The sequence below is a fragment of the Apodemus sylvaticus genome, chromosome 1, assembly GCF_947179515.1.
Source record: "Apodemus sylvaticus chromosome 1, mApoSyl1.1, whole genome shotgun sequence".
NCBI lineage: Eukaryota > Metazoa > Chordata > Mammalia > Rodentia > Muridae > Apodemus > Apodemus sylvaticus.
Genome location: NC_067472.1, coordinates 189118783 through 189144870, shown reverse-complemented (window position 1 = coordinate 189144870; position 26088 = coordinate 189118783). Strand labels below are relative to the sequence as shown.

The window sequence follows — 26088 nt, the reverse complement described above, 5'->3', positions numbered from 1 at the left end:
GAAAGAAGAAGGAAGGAAGGAAGGAAGGAAGGAAGGAAGGAAGGAAGGAAGGAAGGAAGGAAGGAAAGAAAGAAAGAAAGAAAGAAAGAAAGAAAGAAAGAAAGAAAGAAAGAAAGAAAGAAAGAAAGAAAGATAGATTTAGGGATGAGGGCTGGAGAGATGGCAGTTAAGATGGAAGATGGCTCTTCTGAAAGTCCTGAGTTCAAATCCCAGCAACCACACGGTGGCTCACAACCATCTAATGAGATCTGATGCCCTCTTCTGGTGCATTTGAAGACAGCTACAGTGTAGTTACATATAATAAATAAATAGATCTTTAAAAAAGAAAAATTTAAAAAAAATAAAATAAAGGAATGAGAGGCTGGAGAGATGGCTCAGCAGTGGAGAGCACAGGCTGCTCTTCCAGAGCTCGGGAGTCCAAGTCCCAGCAACCACATGGTGGCTCACAACCATCCCTAATGGGATCCGATGCCCTCTTCTGGTGTATGAGAAGACAGAGTACTCATGTATATAAGACAAATAAATAAAGAGGTTTTTTTGTCAGCTGGATGGTGGTGGCACACGCCTGTAATCCCAGCACTTGGGAGGCAGAGGCAGGCGGATTTCTGAGTTTGAGGCCAGCCTGGTCTACAGAGTGAGTTCCAGGACAACCAGGGTTATACAGAGGAACCCCCGTCTCGAAAAAACCAAAATTAATTAATTAATTAAAATAAATAAATAGTTTTTTTTTTAAAGGCTCAGGGATGAAGCAGACACCGAGCCAGGGGCTTGCGGTCCAAGCCCGACAGCCTGACAGCGTGAGCTCCCGTCCCAGCGCCCACAAAAGCGCGAGGAAGAACAGACTCCATCCAGGCGGCCTCTCACCTCCTCACGTGCTCCGTGGTACCTCCTGCCTCTCACCACCCCAAACTAATAAAGAGAAACATCTTTGTAAAGATTTGGGGAGCTAGGTGTGGTGACATACACCTTTAATTCCAGCACCAGGGAGGTAGAGGCAGGTGGATATCTCTGTGAGTTCCCGGCCAGACTGGTCTACAGAGCCACTGTGTATCCGGCCAGGGATACACAGAGAAACTTTGTTACCACAAAAAAAAAAAAAAAAAAAAAAAAAAGGGAGAGTTTGGGAAGAGGGCGAAGTATCACAGCTAGAAGACCGGGTGAGGGGTGGGGAGGTTTTATTTATTTTCTTTCTTTTTTGTTGTAGGCTTGGGGCAGGGGTTGATCTTTGTTGCAAACCTACATTCCCGGTTGGCAGTTGGCAGTTGTTTTTACTAGGGTAGAAATTTGCACAGCCTCATCCCACTGAGGAGAGAGAGGAGGAGTGCATTCTGAAGGGGGAGGGAGGAAAAATGGACTAGAAGAGGAAGGCACAGGACCCGAGCAGTGTTCTGGAGCTGAAGGACACCTCTCGGTTAGAACACCTCAGGAAGCTGAGTTTGACGGAACTGTCTGCACTTCATGCATTCAGACTGAACTGGTAGGGCAGGGCAGGAGCAAGGCAGAAACGTGAAAAGGCGGGGGGTGGAGTGGGTGTGGGGGGCGTGGCCGAGAAGTTCAAGTGCTTCCATTTATTTTAGACTAGGACAACTCCCTGGACCAGAGGACCTGGCCATGCTGCTAAGTGAGGCAGAAAGCGATGGGCTAAGGGAGCGTGAACTCGGTTATCTTCCACTTACCCCACTCCCACGCCCAGGGTCTCGGCTTAGCCCATCCTCCATCCATGTGGATAGCATCACATGGTTAGCGTCAGAACGGCTCCTTTTGACTTTTTTTCTTTAATGAGGTTTCAAATGTTGTGTGTTTTGCTCCGTGTGTGTCTGTGTCCCACACACATGTTTGCAGAGGTCAGAAGAGGGTGTTGGTTCCCCTGGAACTAAACTATAGATGGTTGTGAGGCAGAGTTACTGGTACTGGGAACTGAAGCTGTGTCCTCTGGAAGAGCATCCTGTTCCTTTAACTGCTCAGCCATCTTTTCAGCCCCTATCCATTTCACGGTAATGGAGATTGAATTCTCTATTCTACCCAAGTGCTCTGTTGCTGAGCCACACCCCCAGCAACTGAGATATTCTAGGCAGGGGCTCTACCACTGAGCCACGCCCCCAGCCCCTCACTGGGGGATTCTAGGCAGGGGCTCTACCACTGAGCCACGCCCCCAGCCCCTCACTGGGGGAATTCTAGGCAGGGGCTCTACCACTGAGCCACGCCCCCAGCCCCTCACTGGGGGAATTCTAGGCAGGGGCTCTACCACTGAGCCACGCCCCCAGCCCCTCACTGGGGGATTCTAGGCAGGTGCTCTAACAAGGAGCCCTATCCCAGTCTTCTTTGCACTTTGTTATTTGTGTGTGCACAGGCGCCAGAAGTTGACTATTAGGTTTGTCAATCACTCTTCACTGCGCTTTTTTGGGCCAAAGTCTTTCAGGGAATCTGGAGCTCAACTAGTTGGCTAGAAAGGCTGTCAGCAAGCCCCAGGAATCCACCCCTCTACCTCTCCAGAAGTTGGGATAGAAACAGGTACCCCACTTTTTACATGATGCTAAGGATCCAAGCTCAGATCTCCCAGAGCTTGTACGCCAAGCGCTTTCCAGACAACCCTCTCCCAACCCCTTGCTTTCTATTTTGAGACAAGATTTCATCAGGTAGTCTGGACAGGCTTTGACTTTTCAATCCTCCTGCCTCACTGCCTGAGGAGCTGGCACCGCCCCTCTGGCATTTCGATCTTGGCATCCAATTAGGTTTTCGTTGGGAAGCACCAGCAAGGCCTTAAAGCAGGAAGAGCGTGCGTTTTGGGCATCCCTGCCAGCTCGGCCCAGTCCCTTGGCTCTGGCGGTAGCTGTGCGGCGCCTTCCACAGCCTCAGCTCCTCAAGACAGCCGCAGAGGTCCCCGCAGTACCATCTCGTGCAGCATCCTGCCAGCCAGACCTAAGGGCAGTATGGTCAGTTTCCTGTGGTCTTCCCCGCCCCGCAGGGTCCCTCAACAATGTCCACACCGACAGTTCCTTCATTAAATTACCTTCAGAATCCCAGCTGTGGTTCCTTCCGTTTCCTGCGGTTCTATCAGAGGGTTAGTGAGAGAGATCAGAAGACTCTCTCACTATGTGTGGGGAAGGGAGAGAAGTCGGAGGGGTCTAGCCCACGGGACGCAACAGAAGGATCATGAGAGAAAGTGATGCCACAGGTGTGACAGCCACAAAGGCCAGTCAGGTGGAAATGGCAGGTGCTGGAATGATTGGCATATCAGAGTTTGAAGACATGGAAGTCTGTAAAGGCTTGCGATCAAACTCAGGAATTTGGGGCCAGTGAGTAAGCTTAGCAGGGGCTTGCTGTCAGTCCTACTACCTAAGTTCGATTCCCAGCACACGTGGCAGGAGTGTGTGGACAAGCTGTCCACAGACTTCCACATGTACAGTATGGCGTGTGCACACACACACACACACACACACACACACATTTTCAGGACTGGAGAGATGGCTCAGCAGTTAAGAGCACTGACTGCTCCTGCAAAGGACCCAGGTGTGGTGTCAGCATCTTCATGACGGCTCGAAACTACAGCTCTGTAACTACGGCTCTAGGGGAACAAATACCAAATGCCCTTCTGAACTCTGTGGACTTCCGCACACGTGTGGTGCACTAACATAAACTCAGGCATACACACAAACATAAAAATAAAAATGAAATGTTAGCTTAAGAAAATAGCTGGGCTGGAGAGGTGGCTTAGTGGTTAAGACTGCTCTTCCAGAGGTCCTGAGTTCAAATCCCAGCAACCATCTGTAATGGGATCTGATGCCCTCTTCTGGTGTGCCTGAAGATAGCAACAATGTACATATATACATAAAATAAATCTTAAAAGAAAAGAAAATATCCGGGCAGTGGCAGCGTACGCCTTTAATGCCAGCACTTGGGCGGCAGAGGCAGGCGGATTTCTGAGTTCAAGGCCAGCCTGGTCTACAGAGTGAGTTCGAGGACAGCCAGGGCTACACAGAGAAACCCTGTCAGAAAGAAAGGAAGGAAGGAAGGAAGGAAGGAAGGAAGGAAGGAAGGAAGGAAGGAAGGAAAGAAAGGAGAGAGGGAGGGAAGGAAAGAGAAAATGAAAGAAAGAAAAGAAAGAAAAAGAAAATGAAATATTTTTTAAAATCTTTTAAATTTTTTGAAAGTTTGTTTTTGTTGTTGTTGTTGTTGTTGTTGTTGTTGTTGTTGTTTTACTGTATGTAGATGGGTGATTTGTCTGCGTGTCTACCACACCTGACTCCTGCAGAGGCTGGCCACCCTTGAAATCAGTGACAGTTGTGCACTGCCTTGTGTGTGACAGGGCTCAAATGTGTGCCCTCTGGGAGAACAGCCAGTACTCTCAACACCAAGACCAAAGTCCAGCCCCAAACCCCAGAATATTGTGTGACCCTGGGTCCTTGAATAAGAAGCAACCATTCTGTTGCCAAGCTACAGTCACACCCCTAAGAACTGAAATGTGATATTTGGACAATCCTGCTTGTCACTTCACTGTGTCGCTCAGACAAGTGGCCTCGCACAGCTGTGTGGATCTCACCAGCGTAAACGATGAGGAATTAGAACCAGCCTTGCAGGGGTGCGTGAGGGATAAAGCACGCCAGGCCTTTGGCACGGTGCCTGGCACGCGGTGTAAGGACGCGGGAAATGTCTGTGCCTTTGTTTGTTGTACCCTTCCAGGGAATGACTCAGTCCAAGGTGTGGTCCAGGTGGTGGATGGCTGGTGTGAGACAGAGGCTGGTCAACAGATGAGGAGGTAAGAGAATGTGACACAATGTAACAATGAAAATAGGTCAAACAGGGCAGTCAGGTGTGCTGCAGGCTGCCCAGGCTGCGGTGGAGCCTCAGAGTGTGGGGTGTTTGTCTGCCCTGCCCGCTGCACTCCCTTGGTGTCTTTACTCAAGAACAAGCAGAAATTGGGCTGGTGAGATGGCTCTGTGCTTTAGCCCTGAGTTCAGGCACCCACATACTCCACAAAGTTGTCCTTAGTCAACTCAAGTGCACTGTGTACACCTGACCAAATACAAAATACACACATTCTCTCTCTCCCTCTCTCTTCCCCATCTCCCCTCCCCCTCCCCCTCTGAAATACTTATTTTAAAAATTAAAGAATAAACAGAAATTAAACCAGGCAATCATAGCATACACATGTAAGTTGAGCAGTCAAGAAATGGAAGACGTAGCTGGGCAGTGGTGGTGGTGCACACCTGTAATCCTAGCACTCTGGGAGGCAGAGGCAGGCAGATTTCTGAGTTCAAGGCCAGCCTGGTCTACAGAGTGAGCTCCAGGACAGCCAGGGCTACACAGAGAAACCCTGTCTCGAAAAAATAAAAAATAAAAAAAAAAAAAAAGAAAGAAAGAAAGGGAGAGGGAGAGGGAGAGTGAGAGAGAGAGAGAGAAGAAGAAGAAGAAGAAGAAGAAGAAGAAGAAGAAGAAGAAAGAAAGAAAGAAAAGAAACGGAAGACTTTGGGGGCCGGAGCGATGGCTCAGCCGTTAAGAGCACTGAGCACTTTTCCAGCGGTCTTGAGTTCAATTCCCAGCAACCACCTGGTGGCTCATAACCATCTGTAATGAGGATCCAATGCCCTCTTCTAGGGTGTGTCTGAAGACAGCTGCAGTGTACTCATATAAATTAAAAAAAATTTTTTTAATTAAAAAAAAATGGAAGGGGGTTGGAGAGAGGTTAAGAGCACTGACTGCTCTTCTGAAGGTCCTGAGTTCAAATCCCAGCAACTACATGGTGGCTCACAACCATCTATAATGAGATCTGATGCCCTCTTCTAGTGTGTCTGAAGCCAGCTACAGTGTACTCATATACAGAAAATCAGTAAAAACAATTCTTTAAAAAAAAAAATGGAAGAAGGATCGGGGCTAGTCTGGGCTACATTTGAGACGGTCTCAGACTGCTGCTCCCTCTGTACTGCCCCCCAAAAAGAATAAGCAGAAATTAGCTGGGCATGGCAGCACACCTGTAATCCCAGCCCTGGGGGAAACAAAGGCAGGCAGCCCATGAGTAGCAGGCCAGTCTGGTCTACACAGCAAAACCCTATCTCAAAAGGTGGGGAAGGGGAAGGCTGGGAAGATGGCTCAGCAGATAAGAAACTCTTGTCTGTTCCAGCTGCTCTTGCAGAGGACCAGGTTCCCAGCAGCCACTTGGGTAGGTCGCAACCTCCTGTGACTCTAGACCTAGGGTACTGAATGCTCTCTTCTGGCCTCCAAGCACATGGACACACGGACACACATACAGACACACACACACCTTAAACAAAATATTTTCTTAGAAGAACAAAAGTAATCACAGGAGAGAAGAAAAATAAGTCACAACAATACACTACCACATACCCAACAGATGAGCAAATGTATGTGTGACAGCAGCAAGGACTGGTGAGGAGGCAGGGGACGCTCAGGCACCATTGGTGACAAGAAATCTATCTGTACATCTATTTTAGGGAAAAGGGTCTAAAGAGAAAACAATATAGCAGGCAGAAAAGATGCTCACTGTAGGGGCTGGAGAGATGGCTTAGTGGTTAAGAGCCACTGGCTGCTCTTCCAGAGGTCCTGAGTTCAAATCCCAGCACGAACATGGTGGCTGATAATCTGTTAAATCACTGTGTCTGTGGTAACCTAATCAGGGTTATGGGATGCAGTGTTTAGATGGTATCTACCAGAGCAGACCCTATTCATAACCATGACCTGCGATTCTACCTCAAGGGAGATCCCAGTAGGAAGAAGACTGTTCACACACAGAACAGGTAAACAAGCATGCTGAAGCATGTTCACAGCGGCTTCAAATGGGAACGCCTCAAAATATCTGCCCAGCACATGGACTAGTAGTTTGTCTACACATTGGGATGATACACAAAAATAAAAACCATGTCAATTTCAGGTAACACAGCATGGAAGAACCTCACAGCATAGCGGTGAGCAAAGTAAGACATGACGCGAGATATATGAAAAATAAAGATATATTGTACCAGCTAGCTATGATGTTCCACACCCTTAATCCCAACGCTCGGGAGAGACAGAGGCAGGTGGAAGGTGGATCTTTGAGTTTGTGGCTAGCCTGGTGTACATTGGGAGTTTCCAGGTTAGCCAGGGCTACATAGTAAGGAAGAACAGAAAAGCAGCTGGTAGGGACTCCTGGCTTGCCTTGCTTTTTGTTCTCCCGCATGGCGTCCGTCACACACAAGATTCACATCACATGTAGGATCTTCCATACTTTTTTGAATGCTGTATTTTGTGACTCAAACGGTTACTCAGTGATGTGGTAAGGATTTCTGTCACTGTTTCTTTTGAGGCAGGGTCTCAAGGAGACCGGGCTGGCCTTGAACTTGCTGCTTTGAGGATGACCTTGAACTCATTATCTGCTTTCTCCCCCAGCTTTCTCTGGGGTGGAGAGGCATATACTCTGTTGGACCTGCAGTGCGAGCCAACAGGCCGCACCTCTCCATTCACCATCCTTTGGGCTTCTCCAGTCAATTCCACCTGCTCAGCCACAGCTGTCTGGTCACTCTGGCCTGGGAGTCCCAGGGTGCCAGTCTGGGGTATCAACAAAACACTGGGGCTCTTCGACTCCTCGAGCCAAGCCTGGCATCCCCTCAGGGTCTTCAGTTCGATCCAGCGACGCGGGTTTTATGGAACAGCTGCTCCAGAGCCACCGCAGTCACCTTATCACTCCAAGTGCTCACATCTGTCTCTGATAGCTCCCAATTCCCCATACAGGTGGTGGCAGCCCAAATGACGATGTATGTGGCTTTCCCCACTTAATGTCTCCTCTGTCCAGTCTCTTTACATCTAAGTCAGGAGTATCCTGAGGCCTTGGTAAGGACCGTTCTGTCCCCCAACCCCCACACACTGGAATTCTGAGGACTCCTCATCCAGGGCCAGCTCTCAGCTCTGTGCCTCTGTGGAAGGATGGGGCCACTAACCTCTAGTCCCAACAGGGCTCTATCTCAGTGCCAAGATCCTGCCTGCATCCTGCCCCCCAAAATCCTGATTCTGGACTTTTGAAGCTCTTGAGTTGCCGTCATGATCCTGGTGTTAGCCACTTCTGGGGGTCTACTAGACCTATTCTGTACCCAAAACTCTGACAAGCCCAGGAGGGATCCGCAGAGCACGCGCCGCGGAAGGTTTCAGGTGTGCCAGGGCAGCACCTCAGGCTCGAGCCACCTTAGACTTCTGGGAACGCTCCACCAGCCCAGGGCCCCTCCCTCCAACCTAGGTTGACTTCCTCCTGGTGTACATGAGAGTGAGGGGTGATAGGGTGAAGTGGGGGTTGGGTGGAGTTAACAGGCAGGAGAGGCCTCCAGAATATGTTGGGGGAAACTGTCAGGGAGAGGCATGGAAAGAAGTGGCCTGGAGCGGGGAACCCTGCCCAGCCAGAAGCCTCAGATTACAGCTGAGAGAAAAGGAGAGCTACCTCAGGCCTTGAACAGAGCCAGACCTGGGCCAACACTTAAAAATCATGCAGGGGAGAGCCTCAAGGCTAAACTGTGGCAAGAAGGCCTAGGGTGTGCATGGTAGCGCACACCTTTAATCCCAGAGCTCTGGAGGCAGAGGCAGGCGGACCTCTGTGGTCTAGCCTGGTCCACATTGAGTGTCTGGGGCTACATAATGAGACCCAGTTCTCAACAAACTAACAAAAGAAAGCCTATGCTCTTCCCGGTGGGAACACAGGAAAGGCTACCGGAGCAAGCCTCCCCTCACTGATCCAGACCGCCGGCAGCTGCTCGGCCTGGAGGGCCACTCCCCTCACTGACCGCACACAGTGCTGCTCAGTATCAGACCACCTAGAACTTTGCTCGGAGACAGTAAGAGCAGGTTCTGAAGACACACAGAGGCCGGTGGGACCCGCCTCCACTCCTGGGCAGAACTCAACCCCTACGTCTGCCATTTCTTCCCTGTCCACCAGCCATTAGGGGTCCAGGAAGGGCACGCAGGCATGGGCAGGAACACTTCTTGCCCCAGGAGAGGGCAGCCCTTGGCATCTCCACCCACCACCACCTCTCCAGTTCTTGCTCCTCAGGCCCTAGGACGGAAGACTTGATTTTGTGTGAGAAATGAGCCTTTGCCTTCCGAGGGGAGAAGGCAGGAGACGCCTCCCATGCTCCCCTGGGGCCACACAGTGGCAAGTAGTGCTTTAGTTTTGGACCCTGAAACTCAAGTCAGAGAGGAAGGGTTGGGAGCCTGCCGGGGGGTGGGTGGGTGGGTGGGTGGGGGAAGGAACTGCAGGCAGAGAACCCCTGGCTGCCTCTCCTTTCCAATTCCCCATTCCCAGGGCTCCAACAGTTTCGGAAACAATCCACTCCTCTCACTGAGAGGGCTAAAAACCCTGGCATCCTCTTCCAGAGGCCCAGAGTTCAGTTCCAAATCGCCATGCCAGGCAGCTCACAACTTCCGGGAACTTGAGTTCCAGGGGATTCTCACAACTCGGGCAGCCATGGGCACCCCGCGCAAGTGCACGTGCCCGTACAAACAACTGCAAATGGCTGGCGAAACAGCTCAGTGGTTAGGATGACCGGCTGCTCTTCCGGAGGACCCAGCACCCTCACAACGACTTGACAGGCTCTAACTCTAGTTGCACGGCATCTAACACCCTGTTCTTCGGCCTCCTTGGACACCAGCACGCATGTGGTGCACAAGCACACATGCAAGCAGAACACCTGTCCACATAAAACTTACAAAGTTTTCCCCTCCATGAACATACAGAATCCTACAGAGCACACGTGGCCAGGCTCGGAGTCGAGTTGATGGTGCCGGGGCCTTATTTCCTTTGATGGTTAAGGAAACTGAGGCCCAAGGGACGGAGACGCCTGTGGCAGCTGCAGCTGGCAGACAAGCTGGCATCGCACTCTTCTCCAGCCCTCTCCCCTGCCCTGCCGACCGACAAAAGGACTGGAGAGCCTTGATGCCCACCTGCGCCCTTCCCAGGGCAGTTTTATTGGCGCAGTTTGTGAAACATCTTTGCATCAGCCCAAGTCCTCGCCTTCCCGTCATGACAAAGTGGCTGGTTCTGGTCCTAGCTCTGTAGGCAACAGCTGCCCTTGACCTGATGTGGCCACAAAGCCCACAGGGCAAGTCTGCCTCACTCCGGGGAGCAGGGGAAGGTGACGAGGGTTGGGTATCTGTGTGCGCCGCAGGCAGCGCTCAGGCTGGTCAGATGGATGGGCATGGGGAGCCGGCCCCGCGGGCACCCTGGCTCCAGAGCCCACTGCTGGGGCTGAAACCCATGTGGGGACAGTACATCTGAGATCCTGAGAGTTGCTCTTAGGCTAAAGTGTGTGAGGCCAGACAGCATCAGCCATGGTGAGAGAGACGAGTGCAGGGGCTATGCCTCCCGGCCTGGGGCTCTGTGAACCTGGGCCCCCAAGGCTGAGGGAATCCACCTGGGAGTAGGGGACTGGGGATGGAAGCAGCTGGAAGTGGTTAATGCCTCAAAGCCCACATCAAAGGAGAGGCGATCACGGAGCCTGCGGTCCTGACGCGGTCCTGACGCAGTCCTGACGCTGCTGAAGAACAGTGTCTGTGGGCAAGATGGTCATCTTTCTGGTGGCCCCGAGACTTGGAGGTGGGGTCAGTCCTGTGAGATCCAGGATCAGGAGGCCTCTGTCCCACGTCGCCCTCCTTCCTCCTCCATCAGCAACAGGCGGCGCCGGCCAGCCTCATAGTCAGCCTCGTCCACACTGACCAGCAAGCGGACGGCCTCTCTGCCCACGGCCTCCCGCAAGGCCTCAGTCAGGAACACGCCCCGAAGGGCCTGCAGCAGGGCACCACTCAGGTAGTCACCCCAGAAGGCGTCCAGATAGGAGAGCTCTGAGAACTTGATGTCACACACCACGGAGCCCAGGTCCCTTGACCGCAGCACAGCGGTGGCTTGTCCGAACACGTCCAGCTGCCGGGCCAATGCCTGAGGTCTCCGGGATGCCACGCCCTGCTCCAAGGCTGGTCCGTGCTCGCAGTACTCTGCCCGAACCCGGAGCCGGATGTCTGTCGGAGAAGGAGGGAGCTCATCAGAAAACGGCACTTCCCCTCCCCCTGCTCTGCCCCGCCCCACAGCCACACTGAGGAAGTCCTGCGCCTTCTTCTCTCTGCTGCAGGGATTCACAGCATCCCCTCCAACCTCAACCCCTTGCTGCTCCCAGAATCACAAGGCAGACTCCTCCATCCAGTTCAACACCGCCTCTCACCACTGAGGGTTCTTCTCCCCTCGGTTCCTGCAAGCCCTTGTTCCGATGCCCAAGCCCCAGCGAGACCCACCCAGATCAGACCTGCTCCAGATGCAGGTACCTCACTCTCTGGCAGTGCCTCCAGCTCCACAGACCCAGCTCGCTTTTCCCCAAGGCACTTGTCATCTTCTAACCGACTCCCGCAGCAGTACCCCCAGTTACCCCGCAGCAACCCCCTGAAAGGGCTTTGCACGGTGCTCAGGCACACACCCTGGGCGTACAGAGCTCGGTATTTGTGTCTGTGCATCAGCCAACGCATCAGCCAAGGGACCTGGTTTCCGGCAGCCAGTCGCATGCCCACCTCTCACACAGAGAGTCTCAGAGCAAACACGGCCCATCCGCCTCCAAGCGTCAGGGAGCAAGTGGCCTTGGCAAAGCCCAGGCCCCAGCTCTGCTGAGGCAGCGTACTCTACGAAAACAGAGCAGCCCAAGGCTGCTGTGGTCACCCACGGAAGAGACTGAAGCACGCATGCAGCCAACTGCAGTGGGAAAGAGATCCCTGAGTTGATCCTGTATCAGGAAGAACCAGCAGGACCTGCGGGCGCCACCACTGGACCTGCGGGCGCCACCACTGGACCGGTGGGCGCCACCATTAGTTCCGACTCTCCCTTAAACACTTTAAAGTAAGTTCCTGTCATTTAGCTTCCACCTGCACCTGCCCAAAGGAGGCAGCAGCTCTGTGGAGGGGACAGGCACAGTCCTCTAAGAGTCACTGCAAACATGGGTTGGGCTTATCACCTCTCCACAGGTGTGCCAGATCCAGCTTGCTCAGGGACCACAGCAGCCAACGCTGCTTCCATAGCACCAACACTGCCAAACACCCCGGACTCCAAGCGTGGGCTCAAGTCACAAACAAGCCTGTGAGGCAGGCTCCATAACACTGCATTTACAGATCTGAAGCAAAGTCCGAAGTCACAAGGCCTGGCAGGGCCTCCTGGACCCAGAACGCAGTACCCCCTGGGCAAAGCAGCGCCTTTGTAAACACCGGTCCATGCCTGAAGGGCTGTTAATGAGAATATAACTTAGACAAGAGGGGACAGCACTGAGCCGGCCAGGCTGCAACTCAGTGGGTGTTCCTGAAACAGCAGTGGCCAACAGCTGGGACTGACCCTGGGATGCCCCAACCCTGAAGTCAAGGCCACCTTCAGCCCAAAAGGAAATGGGAGCCCTAGAAGAAGGGCCACTGCAGTGGGCGCCACCACCTTTCACGGCCATGCAGCAGAGAGCAGAGGATAAGCAGGAAGCAGGGTCCCAGAGCCCAGGTGCCGCCTTACCACACTCGCTTCCTCCCCTCCCCCAAAGTCTTCCTCTTTCTACCTTGAGAGAAACCCCATCCTGTCCACTGGAGGCCCAAAGAACTCAGCCCAGAGGGGTCAGCCTCGGCTCCCAGGGCTGCTCGTGATCTGATCGCGGCTACCTTCATCCTTAAGGCCAGATAAGGCCCCTGGGCCCCATTCTCACCTCCCAAAAGCCCCTGACCACACCTTCCCAACTGGGGATCAGAAGCTGCCCAAGGCCACACAGGGCTGGGCAGAGGCAGAGGCAGAGCCGGAGGCAGCTGGTGGGGTCCCACACACCTGGAAGTGAGTCCCAGCCCTGCCACACTCTGGCTGTGGGGCCTTGGGCATGTGACTTCACCCCCTGAGCCTGTCTCCCCATCTGAAAAAACACAAACAAGCGGTCCCTGCTGCCCCGTAGCCATGAGGATTAAATGGAGCAACTGGTACAGTGCCGGGCTCAGGGCTTCACAGTACACGAAGGCCACAGAATCGGGAACTGTGATTTCGAAACCCACTTCTCTCCCCACGTGACCCAGGCCCGTGCCTCTCCACTGGGTCCCTAAGTCAATCTCCTCCTTCACCAACCCTCCCAGCCGCTGCCTCGGCTCCCCAGCTCTGCCTCCCTGTCCTCAGAGTGTCCACACAGAGTGATCTGCCCACCTCCTGTGCCCCGAACACACCCGCTCACCCAGCAGCGCTGTGCGGCGCCCACGTCCACCCAGCCAGGCCCTCCATGATCCTCTCCCACAGCACACAGATGACTGAACCGCCATGGAAACCAACCATCCACTCAGATGTACTCGGCCACGGGAAGGTAGCAGAGACTCCTGACAGTCTCAGCAGGTTCAGAGTCTGAGGTATCCGAGGTGAAGAAGAGCCCCAGGTGGGCAGGGGACGAGTTGCCCACTGTTAGCACTCTTCTCCCAGGCCGGGCCCACCTGGGGGCTTTTCCTGTCTTACCCCATCTAATCCTCAGGGTCCTTTCATTACTGCCATTTACAAATGAGGAAACGCTCTACCGACCAGAGCATGGTCCACCTCTGACCTGGAAACAGATCACGGGAGAGGGAAGGACAAGAGCCTCCAACAATGAGTCCCGCCCACCGCAGTGCCACCCTGGCCCTGAATCACCTGCTCCCCACACAGCCTCTCCTTTACCCTGAGCCAGCAGGAACAGGTGACACTGGCGTGGCTGTGTCATCTGGCTGCCCCGATGCATGCACCACGCCCTCTGAGCCCTTTGATCATGTCCGTGGCTTTACGAGGCAATGCTGAGCCTCCTTTTTGTAGATGAGGAAACTGAGGCCCAGAGGTTGAATCACCAGGCTAGATCATTCCAGAATTCCATCCGAGGTGCCCAGCCCTGTTCTGAGCCAAGCTCCTAACTGCCCAAGCCTGTCCGCTGCCTCCCTCTCACACAAACATAATAAACACGTAATTACAAGGCACTCTTGGGCCAGAAGGGAAGATAGGCAGGGACTTTACTTCAGAGTTCCGTTCTAGGAAATGGCACCTGACGTGAAGTGTGAGGAACACACTGATTAGCCAGGAAGACCAGAGACATGGGGAAGGGGGTGTGTCTGCCCAGGGAGGAAAGGGCAGAGGGAAGTGGCCAGCTGTGAGGGCAGTGAGGCTAGGAGGTGACTGGCAGCAGGGTTGGGAGGTCCCCTGCTGTGGACGCCTGGAGGTAACCACACCTCTCCATAAGGGAGGCCACGGTGAGTGAAGAGGCCCTAAGGTGAGGGACATGGGGACAAGGGACTGGCTCAGGGATGACCACCTCAGGCTGCCTACAGCTCTGTTTTGGCTGTGCTGGAGTCAGCTACCCAACGGGTTCTGCCTTGACGGAAGCTGGATCTGCCTCCTACACACGTGGACCTGAGTTTCACTTTGGGAGCATAAAAAGATGCAGAAGAGAGAGGGGCTTCTCAAGTGGGCTCTGGGCTGGTGGCGGGAGCAGGCTCCAACTGGAGTCTCTGAGAGCCCTGGGGTGAGCATGGCCGCCTTCCAACTGGAGTCTCTGAGAGCCCTGGGGTGAGCCTCCCCACATTCCTGGATTCCTGGGAGGATGAGCTCAGGACAAAGATCTAGACCCTCACAGCACTGAAGTTCCCAGTCCAAGTGGCCTCCATGGAAATGTAAACTACAGTAAGGGCTAGCCTGGGGTAAAGGCCCACCTGGAGTTGACAATAGGCTCCCGCTCCAGCTGCCTGGCTCTGTGCCAGCCTGACACATCTTTTCCTACTCCATCACCCGAACTAGACAAGAGAGGCTGCTACCACGCTCCAGAGAGAGGTTAGTGGCTGAGGCCTCCTGATGAAATAACCACTGTGACCCAGGAAAAGAGCCTGAAAACTTCAACGGGCAGAGTGCTGACATATGCCTGCAATCCTAACATGAGGAGGCTGAGGCAGGAGGACTGTCACAAGTTTGAGTCCAGCCTGAGATATAGTGTGCTATCCTGTCTAAAAACTATTTTTTTTATAAATTTATTTGTTTATTATATGTAAGTACACTGTAGCTGTCTTCAGACACACCAGAAGAGGGTGTCAGATCTTTTTACGGATGGTTGTGAGCCAGCATGTGGTTGCTGGGATTTGAACTCAGGACCTTTGGAAGAGCAGTCAGTGCTCTTAACCACTGAGCCATCTCTCCAGCCCCTAAAAACTATTTTAAAGGGGACATTGCTTCTGTCTGTGAAGTAAGTAGTAAGACAACTGGGATAACAGCAGGACAGCAGGTGCACAGAGATGACATCACAGTGCCTGGAGATGACATCACGGCACACGGAGATGACATCAGCCACCATGGACAACTGAAATCAAAGGGCCTGGGGTTATTAGGGCGTTCCCTCTGTTCTTGTCTACTTCTCATTACTAAGTTGGAACCTGGGCATGGCAGCACAACATGCTTGAAGATGAAGACAGTAAGCCAGAAGGTCAAGTCCGACCTTGGCTGTGTAGTGAGTTCTAGGCAGGCCACATGAGACAGCGTCTCAGAAAAGCCCCTCCAGTCCCCCTGACGCACACACAAAATGATGTGGAGCCGGATTATAATTCCAACCCTTAGGAGGCAGAGGCAGGAGGATCACTAGAAGCTTAAGACCAATGTAGCCTACAGAGCAGATCCCAGGCTAGCCAGCGCTCCACGGCGAGACCCCGGTCTTGCCCGGCCTCCCCGCAGCAGCCTGTCCCATCGCTCCACCAAACCCTTCCGTGCGCCCAGAGACCACCACGGCACGCGTGCACTCGGGCTTTCCGCTCCTGTGGGCTCCAGCTGAGGTGCTTCCTGCCCCATCTGAAACCTCTGACTTGGCTTTCCTCCCACCAGAAACAGCTCGTCGAGAACAGAGGCCTCTGCAGGCTCTCTGCTGACAGAGGGAACAAGCCCGTTTCCTGCCAGCTCTGGTACCAGGGACTTCCTTCCCTTAAACACACTCACACAACGGTGAATTCAGGCCCGACTTCAATAGCTGGCTTGAGAATTAGAGGCCAGTAACCTGCCCAGTACCGTCCACTAGATGGCCTTGAGGTGTGTGGACTCAGGGGCCTGTGTCCAAACCTAGGGTCCCCAACTACCCCCCTTAAACCCTCAAGGACTCAGTAGTTTAGATCTGTCTCTCAATGGGGTAAAGCATTTCGGGTTGGTAGGAGCAAGCGTAGCCCTGTCCTTCCTTCCTCAGGCCAGGAAGGATCACTGTCTTGTTAAAGTCATCCCCACTTTTCTGAAGGGAAAATTGGGGCCCAAGTAGGGAGAACCTAAGCCAGCCACACCCTGCCTGATGACTCAGCAGTCAGACTGGCAGTTCACGGTCCTTCAAATCCAAGCCACACCTTGACTGACAACCTCTGGGCCTGGGGGTGGGGGTGGGGGGACACTTGAGGCCTGGATTATCCACAGTCTGCTCCCGGCCCTCAGGTCAGTGACTCCCTAACTTACCCAGCCAGCCAGGTGACTCCCAGCACTGGGCAGCCACCTTGTGAGGACGTGGGCTGGCTACGCTGCTGTGCTCCTGGCATTACCCAGCACAGGTATCTGCCACCTCATCTCTGAAACGGGCCACCGCCCACTGCCTAGGAGGCCAGGCGGGCAATGGGAGGGGCGGATGTATGCAAATGTGCTTTCTCCACACACAGGAAAAGGAGGCACCCTTCCCCCTCAGGCCAAGGCCTCTGGGTCCTATAGATTCAGAAGAGCCTAGAACCTCCTCCCCATCTCTCTCCTAACCTCCAGCTTCTAGGAGCCCTTTCCCTGTGCCAGCCGCTCACCGGACAGCAGGCCACTGAGGGCTCCCTGCTGGCGTCACCTGGTGACACACCTCCATCAAGGTGTCCCTGCAAGCCCACCAGGCTTTGTGCCGGCTAAGATGACAAGACACCTTGGTACTGTGTTCTTTACTTCACACACTAACATGTGAATGCCTAGGGCCAGGGGCTTCCCTACCTGGTCCCAGTGTGTCCTCAATGCCTACAGTGCCTGACAGAGACATGCTCAGAAAGAAGAAAGTAACTGAAACAGATGGTAAGCGGCCGATTCCGGGGCTCTGTGCCCCAGAACACAGTCTGCACCTGCAAGGCCCTGCCTGCTGTGTCGCTCTGCCCCCATCAGCAAAGCCTCTGCTCCCGGCACCTGACCCACTGGACACTCTACACAGAGGTCATGTGGGGACCACCCGCCCAGCTCCCCTGCACCCCACTGGCTCTGTGTCACGTCAGCCTGCCTACCATGGCCCTTACCCAGGTTCCCACAGCCTAGACACTCTGGAGTCTGAGACTGTACCTGAGTCCCTTTGTGTCCCGGGTCTACCTAGCTCAGGCTGTCAGACAGCCTGATCCCCCACCCACCCCCAGAACACAGTGGGATTTCCCATGAGCAAAGACCGTTCACAGGAGACAAGGATGGTGTTACATGTCTACATAATCTAACACCAGGGAGGCTGAGGCAAGAACATTCCAAGGTCAAGGCCAGCTTTGGGACCACACACACATACACACACACACACACAGACAGACAGACAGAGAGAGGGGGGGGGAAGGAGAGAGAGAGAGAGAGAGAGAGAGAGGAACTAGAAGAAGCACAGACAGAACCCGCACTCCAGGCCCGGCCTCCCCAGCAGCGACCATTGTCTCAGCAATCTCAGCTCCAATGGATTGTCACCCAACTGCAAAGTCAGCTCTACAGTGACAGGGCTTCTCTGCCACAGACCTCGCTCGGTGCGGTGCGTGTCCCTGCCAGGCAGGGCTCCAAGCAGATTATGTGGCTGACTGTGTCTTCTGACAGAAGCTCTAGGCAGGACCACTGTCATCTTACTGTAGGGATTCGGGAACGTGACCCCCAAACCCTACCCGTGTCACCTGCCTAAGGCCAGGCAGTTTCTTTAAAGGGCAAAGCTGAAGGCAAGAGAGGTGGTGGCGCTCGCCTTTAAATCCCAGCACTTTGAGGGCAAAGGCAGGTGGAACTCTGTAAACTCGAGGCCAGCCTGGTCGTATACTGAATGAGTTCCAGGACAGCCAGGAATACAAAGTGAGACCCTTGCTTGAAAAAAACAAAAACAAAAACAAGCCAAGGCTAAGACCTAACTGAGTGGCCTGACTGGATGGAGTCCATGTTTTTCTTCCCTCCATACCCTACACTATTATCAGCAAAGGCTGCACTGTGTGTGTGTGTGTGTGTGTGTGTGTGTGTGTGTGTGTGTGTGAGAGAGAGAGAGAGAGAGAGAGAGAGAGAGAGCTGATTCTCCATCCCACCAAGTGCTTACCTTCCCACCATGCCACAGGCAGAGAGTGTGGTGTGGCTCACCCTCCAGCCCTGGCCCACCACGCACTTTACAGCATTCTCAAGGCCCGTGGGTACTTACCACAGGTCACCTTGCCTTCTGAGGAGGGCCTGCCCAGCTCCTGCTGCTGGTGCTGCTGCGAGGCCACCAGTCCTGCTCTCCGCCGCTGCCGCCGGGCACCATTGCTTGGGCGGCCTCGGCTCCGACGCTGCCGCTTGGTTGGTGGGGAGCCTGGAAGACAAAGGGACAGCAGCTCAGAACCAGGAAGGAAGAATGCCAAGGTGCGGTGCTCAGGAGGAGGAGGCCTTAGTGCAGCGAGCTACGCACGCACGCACGCACGCACGCACGCACGCACACGGGCTCAGCGGGTAAAGGTTCTTACTACCAGACATGCATTTGATCTCTGGAATGCACCATAGCTCTGTAGGCACAAACCAGTGTTGAAAAGATAAAATCAGCAAAATAAGAATGCAACAGTCTATCAAGGAAGAATGCTTTCAGAGGTAAATTGTTGAACCCGGTAACACAAAGCAGGAGGCAGGTGTAGTCCCAGGCGCCTGCAATCTCTGCACTGGAGGCTGAGGGGCCTAGAACCACAGAGGCGCCCTAGAGACAAAGGAAGTGTACAGTTTGCAACACTGAGCAGAGGAGCAAGAGGAGCGGAGCCCTGCAGTCTCCTGCATTTGTAACTTTTGCTGGAAGCCCTGAAAGGACACTCTAGGAAGAACTGAAACTGCTGTGTGCAAAGCTTGCAGTTCGTCCTTTCGGTCCTGTAACTTCATAACACAAACTGAAGGAGGGAAGGGTAAAATCAGACCGCACAAATGAACTCTGCCTGCAGGATTGCTTCCACTAATAAAGGAAGCTAATAAAGGAAGTAGGGCAGGGACCTTCCAACAGGGGTTCTCAACCATCAGAGGTCAGATGACCCTTTCCTACGGGTCACCTGAGACCATCTGCAAACCCAGATTCCACACTACCATCCATACATCCATGCAGCACAGTTACGACGTTGCAGTTGTTATGGTTGGGAGTCACTACAACAGGAGGAACCCTGTTAAAGGGTCAAAGCACTAGGAAGGTTGAACTAGGAAGGTTCTAAGGCTGCCTTAGAACGTTGTGACTGTAAACTTGGCTGCATTTAACCAAAGGACAAGAACAAACACGGACCAGTGGCTGGAGTACATCTTTAATTTCAGCATTGGAGGCAGAGGCAGGTGGATGTCTGTGAGTCCAAGGTAAGTGTGATCTACATAGTGAGTTTCAGGCAAGCCAGAGCTACTTGGGAAGACCCTGTCTCAGAGGTTCTCACACACATACACACACACACACACACACACACACACACCAGTAGTAAGATTTTAAAGGCAAGTAGAGCTGGGAAATTTTACAAAAACTGGAAAAAAAACTGTAACGAAATACAGTTTGCAACAGTGCAGGAGAGGAAATCGGAACACTCCAGAGCACTCCTTCCACGCCACTTCTATGGCAAGCCCTGAAAGAATACATTAGGAACAAATGAGCCTCTACAGATAAAATGTGGTGTTGCCACACTACTTCGGTAAAACAAAGGAAGTAAATCTATCTCAGAATCAACGGACAAGACAGTCACTACAACAGAGAACAGCCAGGGGTGCGGGCTACGGCGGCAGTTACCCTGACCCAAACCGGAGCTCAGTTCCCAGCATGCCCACCCAAGGTGGCTCCAACCATAACTCCAGCTCTTAGGGGGGTGACCTGACACCTTCTCCTGGATTCCCTGGGGGTGAACACTTAAGTGTATAAACCCAAGCATACGCATGCTTAAGAGTAACCTTAAAGCCTCAACCTCCTGAGTGAGCAAGGACCTGCAGGCCCGGGCCACCACACCTAACTCATGACAACTTTCTCTGAGAGGCAGGCATCTGATTTCCTGTCCAGCCAACAGAGGCTGGCGTCCTGCACACCCAGAGCCAGATATCTGGTGTCTAAGTATAGAGGTCTCTAACAGAAGCCAGGCTCCTTGACTAGCAGATGACTCTGGGGGGGACTGGGGCAAGGTGAGGCTGGGGCACCCTGGAAGATCGTAAAGCACAGAGCAGACAAATCTGAGGCAAACCAAACCTCAGGAAGACTGACTAATTGACTATTTACAAAGTAAACAGTAAGTAGCTACACAGTGATACTTGGAAGTAAGGAATGGAGCAGAAACAGGCTGGAAGGACCGCCACCACCAGAGAAAGAACAAACCGGTGGGATGGGTGACTCACGCCTCTAATTCCAGTACTTGGGAGGCAGAGACAGGTGCATCTCAAAAGTTTCAGGCCAGCCAGGGCTACTTAATGATACTCTGTTGTTAAATTACAGAGAGAGAAAGAAAAAAGGGCTGTTGTCTTAGTCAGGGTTTCTATTCCTGCACAAACACCATGACCAAGAAGCAAGCTGGGGAGGAAAGGGTTTATTCAGCTTACACTTCCACACTGCTGTTCATCACCAAAGGAAGTCAGGACTGGAACTCAAGCAGGCCAGGAAGCAGGAGCTGATCCAGAGGCCATGGAGGGATGTTTCTTACTGGCTTGCTTCCCCTGGCTTACTCAGCCTGCTCTCTTATAGAGCCCAGGACTACCAGTCAATGATCAGCCCTCCCCGCCTTGATCACTGATTGAGAAAGTGCCTTATAGCTGGATCTCATGGAGGCATTTCCTTAACTGAAGCTCCTTTCTCTGTGACAACTCCAGCCTGTGTCAAGCTGACACACAAAACCAGCCAGTGCAGCAGCAAACCAGCTCAACCGTAGAGCTCCTGCCTCAAGATCCCCAGTCGAGGGTCTGGAGGCAGAGCTTAGTGATAGAAGCCCTTGATGAACATGCACAAAACCCTAGGTTTAATGTCTAGTACCACAAAAACAGAGAAATAATAACTAAAACCAACAGCCACAAAAATCACATTTTAAAAATTACTCTTTGTTCGAGTCTCATGACACAGGTAAATCCGGCTACTAGGCAGGCTGAAGGAGGAGGATCCCAGCAACTGAGAACCTGTTTTAAGTTTATTCTTATTAAAAAAAAAAAAAAAGCCGGGCGGTGGTGGCGCACTCTGGGAGGCAGAGGCAGGCAGAGAATTTCTGAGTTCAAGGCCAGCCTGGTCTACAGAGTGAGCTCCAGGATAGCCAGGGCTATACAGAGAAACCCTGTCTCGAAAAAAAAAACGGGAAAAAAAAAAATAAAGCTACCATATAAATAAGCAAATAAATGAGTTACAAACATTAATATGGCAAATGGTCCAGGCAGTGGCCACCAAATGCTGAGTGCCCTGGGGGAATAACTGGGCACAAAGCTAAAAAGCCTTCTCTTAGACTCTACTCACCAGAGCAGGAAAGTTACTGCTCAAGCGGCACTGCCTGTGAGGCCGGCAGGGAGGCTCAGCTAGGACTCCATGCTGAGGAGGCAGAGGCTCCCCCAGGCAAGCTGGCTAGCGGGACTAACTTTATTAGAAAGCTCCAGGTTCTGCCAGAGACCTTGTCTCAGGGACCAGAGCAAATAAAGAAAACACCTGGTATCGACTTCTAGACTCTGCATACGTGAACACACACACACACACGTAAGCACACCACATACCAATACGCACACCCCAAAGAAGTCCCTTCCCGATGTATAAATCTGGCCAATGTGACCATAAGTGCCTGACGACACTTCCCTATTCATGCTGAAAACTTCAGCAGGCAAGGTGCCCATGGTAGTCGTCTGGATGCTGAGACAGGGGCCAGGGGGAGACAAGGAGGGACAAGTGACAGGGCACCATCATGTGACAACCAGAAACAGAACATTGCACACACTGATCAGCCCTGTAGGGTGGACAAAACCAGAAGACTATGGGCTGGGGAGGAGACCTGTGCACAGTTGTGGTTTGGTGGTATAGCGGCAGTCAGCGTACAAGAGGCCCAGCCCCATCCAGAGAGACGGGAGATGGGTCTGTCTGTGAAGGAAGAAGTTCCGACTCTACAGAGGTCACAGATAAATGCTGAGTGCCAGTTGGGCACAGGGGCTCACATCTCCAATTCCAGCACCGCCAAGGGGAAGTCGGAGGATTACCTCTAGGTCAGTGGTTTTCAACGTTCCTAATCCTTTCATACGCGTGCTGTGGGGACCCCAACAATAAAGTTACTTTAGTTGCTACTTTGTAACTGTAATTTCGCTGCGGTTGTGACCTGTAATGTGAATGTCTGTGTTTTCCCATGGTCTTAGGCATCCCCTATGAAGGGGTCTCAGTCCCCAGGATGAGAACCCCTGGGGTACAAAGTGGGCTCCAGACTACAAAATGAGACTCCACCTCAAGATAATAATTATTATTTATAAACTGCATAGACAACAAACAACATAAACAGACCCTGAAACCTTGCAGACCTTAAGAGGCCTGAAAGCAGACTATGAAGAGATGAGAGAACTAATACCCACTTTCTTAGGAGGGAATCTTATTCTCATAATATGCTGGCTAATTCAGAAGCAGGTCTAGTCACATCTGTAATTTACTACCAACGGGCTCAATGAAAACCTCAAAATTATACACACACACACACACACACACCACAGAATGTTAGCATGTTAGCTATCCCTGAATCCAAGTGAAGACGTTCTCTGTACTATTTTTCCTTTCTTTTCTCTCTTTTTTTTTTCCTTTTTTTTTTTTTTTTTTTTTGAGGCAGGGTTTCTCCGTGTAGCCCTGGCTGTCCTGGAACTCACTCTGTAGACCAGGCTGCCCTCAAACTCAGAAATCTGCCTGCCTCTGCCTCCCAAGTGCTGGGATTAAAGGTGTGCGCCATCACTGCCTGGCTATTTTATTTTCTTTAGCTTTATTTCTTGATATTGTGTATATGGGTGTTTTGTCTGCATGTCTGTCTTCATAACAGAAGAGGCAACTGGATCTCATACAGGTACAGACAGTTGTGAGTTGCCATGTGGGTGCTGGGGATTGAACCCTTGACCTCAGGAAGAGCAGCCAGTGCCCTTAACCACCATGCCATCTCTCCAGCCCCTTAGTACTATCTTTTTTCTGGATGTCTGTAGTTTTACGTAATTAACAATCAGGGATGTGCATGTGTGTATACACTGAGTAGAATACAATAACTTAACAAATTAAAGGCATTCATCATAAAACAAGCCTTGGCAATATACCCAGCCGTGACTACTGGGTCACGGGCCATAGCATGATGCTATCTGAGTGCGTCCCTGTGATACAAGCCTGTTGCTTCAGGACACATGCCTCTTCTTCCTCCCGCTAGCAATAATAAACACAGGCACACTGCAAAATACAGCAACCCCTCAGGCCATTTCCTTGATGGCCCAGGATGCCGGACGTTAGTCACAGTAGACTCACCTGTGTCCCACTGACTCTGAGGAGCATCGGAAGAACTGCTCGCCTGTCGCCGACGCCGGCAACTGTCCTCTGTGCTCTTGGAAGAAGAGATGGAATGGCCATAGCTGTATCGCTCAGGAGACACTGGGGAAAGAGAACAGGAGATGCTTGCTTTCACAGCTTCCTTACCTCCCAGGCCAGCATCCTAGGAAGAATGCCCGGACCACAGGATGCCTGACCCAGGCGCTCAGAGGTCACACCCAAATACCCACGCCTCTTCAAGCACCGCCTGCCCAGAGGTCATTCAAAGGCCTCCCGGGACAGAGTACTCATGGGGTGGTCCAAGCCATGCCAACAGCTCCAGCTGCCAAGGTTACCCTTTCAGTAGCCCAGGTCCCTGTGATAGCCCTTGAACCCATCTCTAGCTCAGTCTGGAGCCTCACGAGGCATAAGTAGGACTTTCTGCTTCTAGAGTGTGACACTCCAGACAGTGTTCTTCCAGAATCAGACAGCCTATCCCTAGAGGAACTCATCTGCTTACACAAATCCCACAGGCTTATCATGGGACAGGAAAGCTCCTAATCCAAACCCTTCCCAACCTCTGCACTGCATCTCTCAAGAAAGACAAGGTCCTGGTATCCTGACCCCTCCCCTCCCAGCGCCTCCCTTTGTACCCCAGAATCAAGGGCCTCAACCCTGGAGACAGGCCAGGCAGGTTTGAATCCTTGCTACATATGTGTGTGACACATTTCCATGCCCTCCCCATCCCCTTTCAAATGCCATCTCCTTAGGGAAGTATTCTTTCGTTGGCACCCAGTTGTAGGTTACCTCTCGTTGTTCTGGGGTACTCTACCCTCTCAGTCTAGGACCATATCTAAAGCTAAGTTCCTTATTTACTATTAGTTGACTCCTCCACTAACGCAAATTTCATGGAGTTGAATCTCTGGCCTCACATGCGTCTCTGAACATGTTTCCCTGGGCGGTGGGGGGGGGGTGTGTGGGTGGAGGAGGGCTGCCAGGTGACAGTCCTATGAAATTTTCCATATGAAAGGTTTACCTCTGCCTGGCATAAAAAATACCACCAACAGTGGCCACAGTCATCACTGATATGGCCGAATCCCACAAGCTCACTCCTGCCCAAGCCCTCTCACTTATGAGTTCCTCGCTGTGGAACAGGGGAGTCTGGAATCCTTAATAGGGCACTACCGGGGCCCCATAGGGAGCACAGTGTTCTGCAACCTCCTATTCAACCCCTACCTGGCCGGCGCCGCTTGCGCGCCAGATGTGGCAGTAGATCGTGCCGGGCTAGCACGCGCAGGAGTTGGCTCAGCAGCCGCAGGTTGCTCTCGTCGCACTGTCCGCGGCGTTCCAGCTCCAGAAGCAGCTCCAGGCCGCTGCGGGCGCGGGCCAGGCCGCCGGGGGCGCCGGGGGCCTCATCCAGCAGGAAGGCCAGGAGCTCCAGTTCGCACTCGGTCAGCTGCCCGCCCACTACCTCGAACATACGGTGAAGCGACAGCATGCCGTAGTAATCCAAACACTCATCCTCCTCCCAGCTCGGGGCCGGGGTCGACCCGGACAACGCCATTCCCAGGGGAGGGGTGCGGAACAAGCTCAGAACCAGGGCCTAGAACCCACACGGCGGGGAGGAGGTCGTGGTCAGCGACACAGTGGTCCAGAGCCCACAGAGGCTAGCGCGTAGGCCCCGCGAGGTGTCTCCGGGCAGAGTCGCCCCCACACCCTCAACGGTCTCAGCCTCTCTCCCTCCCACGGACAGGAATGGTATCGCCCGAGATCCCATAGTAACAGGTCGAGACGCTAGACCCCACCGGTCCGCAGACCAGTCGGGAGGGCCAAGCCCAGATGCCCCTCTCTGGGTGGTACGTTCCGAACTTGCCACCGACTGACCTAGGCGATCAGCTCGAATGAGCTACACGGCCCACTGCAGGGCACCTTGTCCACTGCCCGGTGACTTTGGATGGCAAATGTCCGGACGTAAGCCCTTGGGTTCTGTCCACTAGGACCTTCCACCTAGCTCCAACATCCCACCCAAGTGATACCTTTCAAAAGTGACCCTCGGGCCCCTGCAAGTGGGACCGACCAAGACAACCCTGAGAGCCACACAGGTGGTACTGTCTGAACCCGATCCCTCTCCCTGAAAGGGCGATCGGTCCTGCCCTCACCCCACCACCCAAGCGGTTCCCGCTACCCTCCACCAGGCGCCTTTAGGGCTCTCTGATCCTCACCAGATTCCAGCGTCCGATGACTTCTGGGCGACGGCCGCAGCCACTTGTTTTGGATCTTTCTGGCACCTTCTCTATTATTACGCCTGCGTCACCTCGCTCCTCCTCCTTCGCCCAACTCGCGCAGGTGCGACCGCCACGCCCCTACAGCGCAAGCGCAGAATGAGACCTTCAAGCCCCACCCCTTCCAGGGCTCCGGATCCGCCCCTAACCCAAGCGTCCGGACTCGTCCGTGC

At 53.1% G+C, this 26088-nt stretch overlaps 1 protein-coding gene across 1 annotated transcript; it reads right to left on the bottom strand.

The window, feature by feature from the left end:
• Window positions 1-6949: 6949 nt before the first annotated feature.
• Dedd2 (death effector domain containing 2) lies at window positions 6950-25978 on the bottom strand. The gene is made up of 5 exons (XM_052169061.1): window positions 25856-25978; window positions 24870-25236; window positions 23634-23756; window positions 18363-18512; window positions 6950-10986 (listed from the first exon to the last, which is right to left on the bottom strand). Exons 2-5 carry the CDS (start codon window positions 25195-25197, stop codon window positions 10595-10597), a joined length of 993 nt encoding a protein of 330 aa, XP_052025021.1. The 5' UTR covers window positions 25198-25236; window positions 25856-25978; the 3' UTR covers window positions 6950-10594.
• Window positions 25979-26088: the final 110 nt, after the last annotated feature.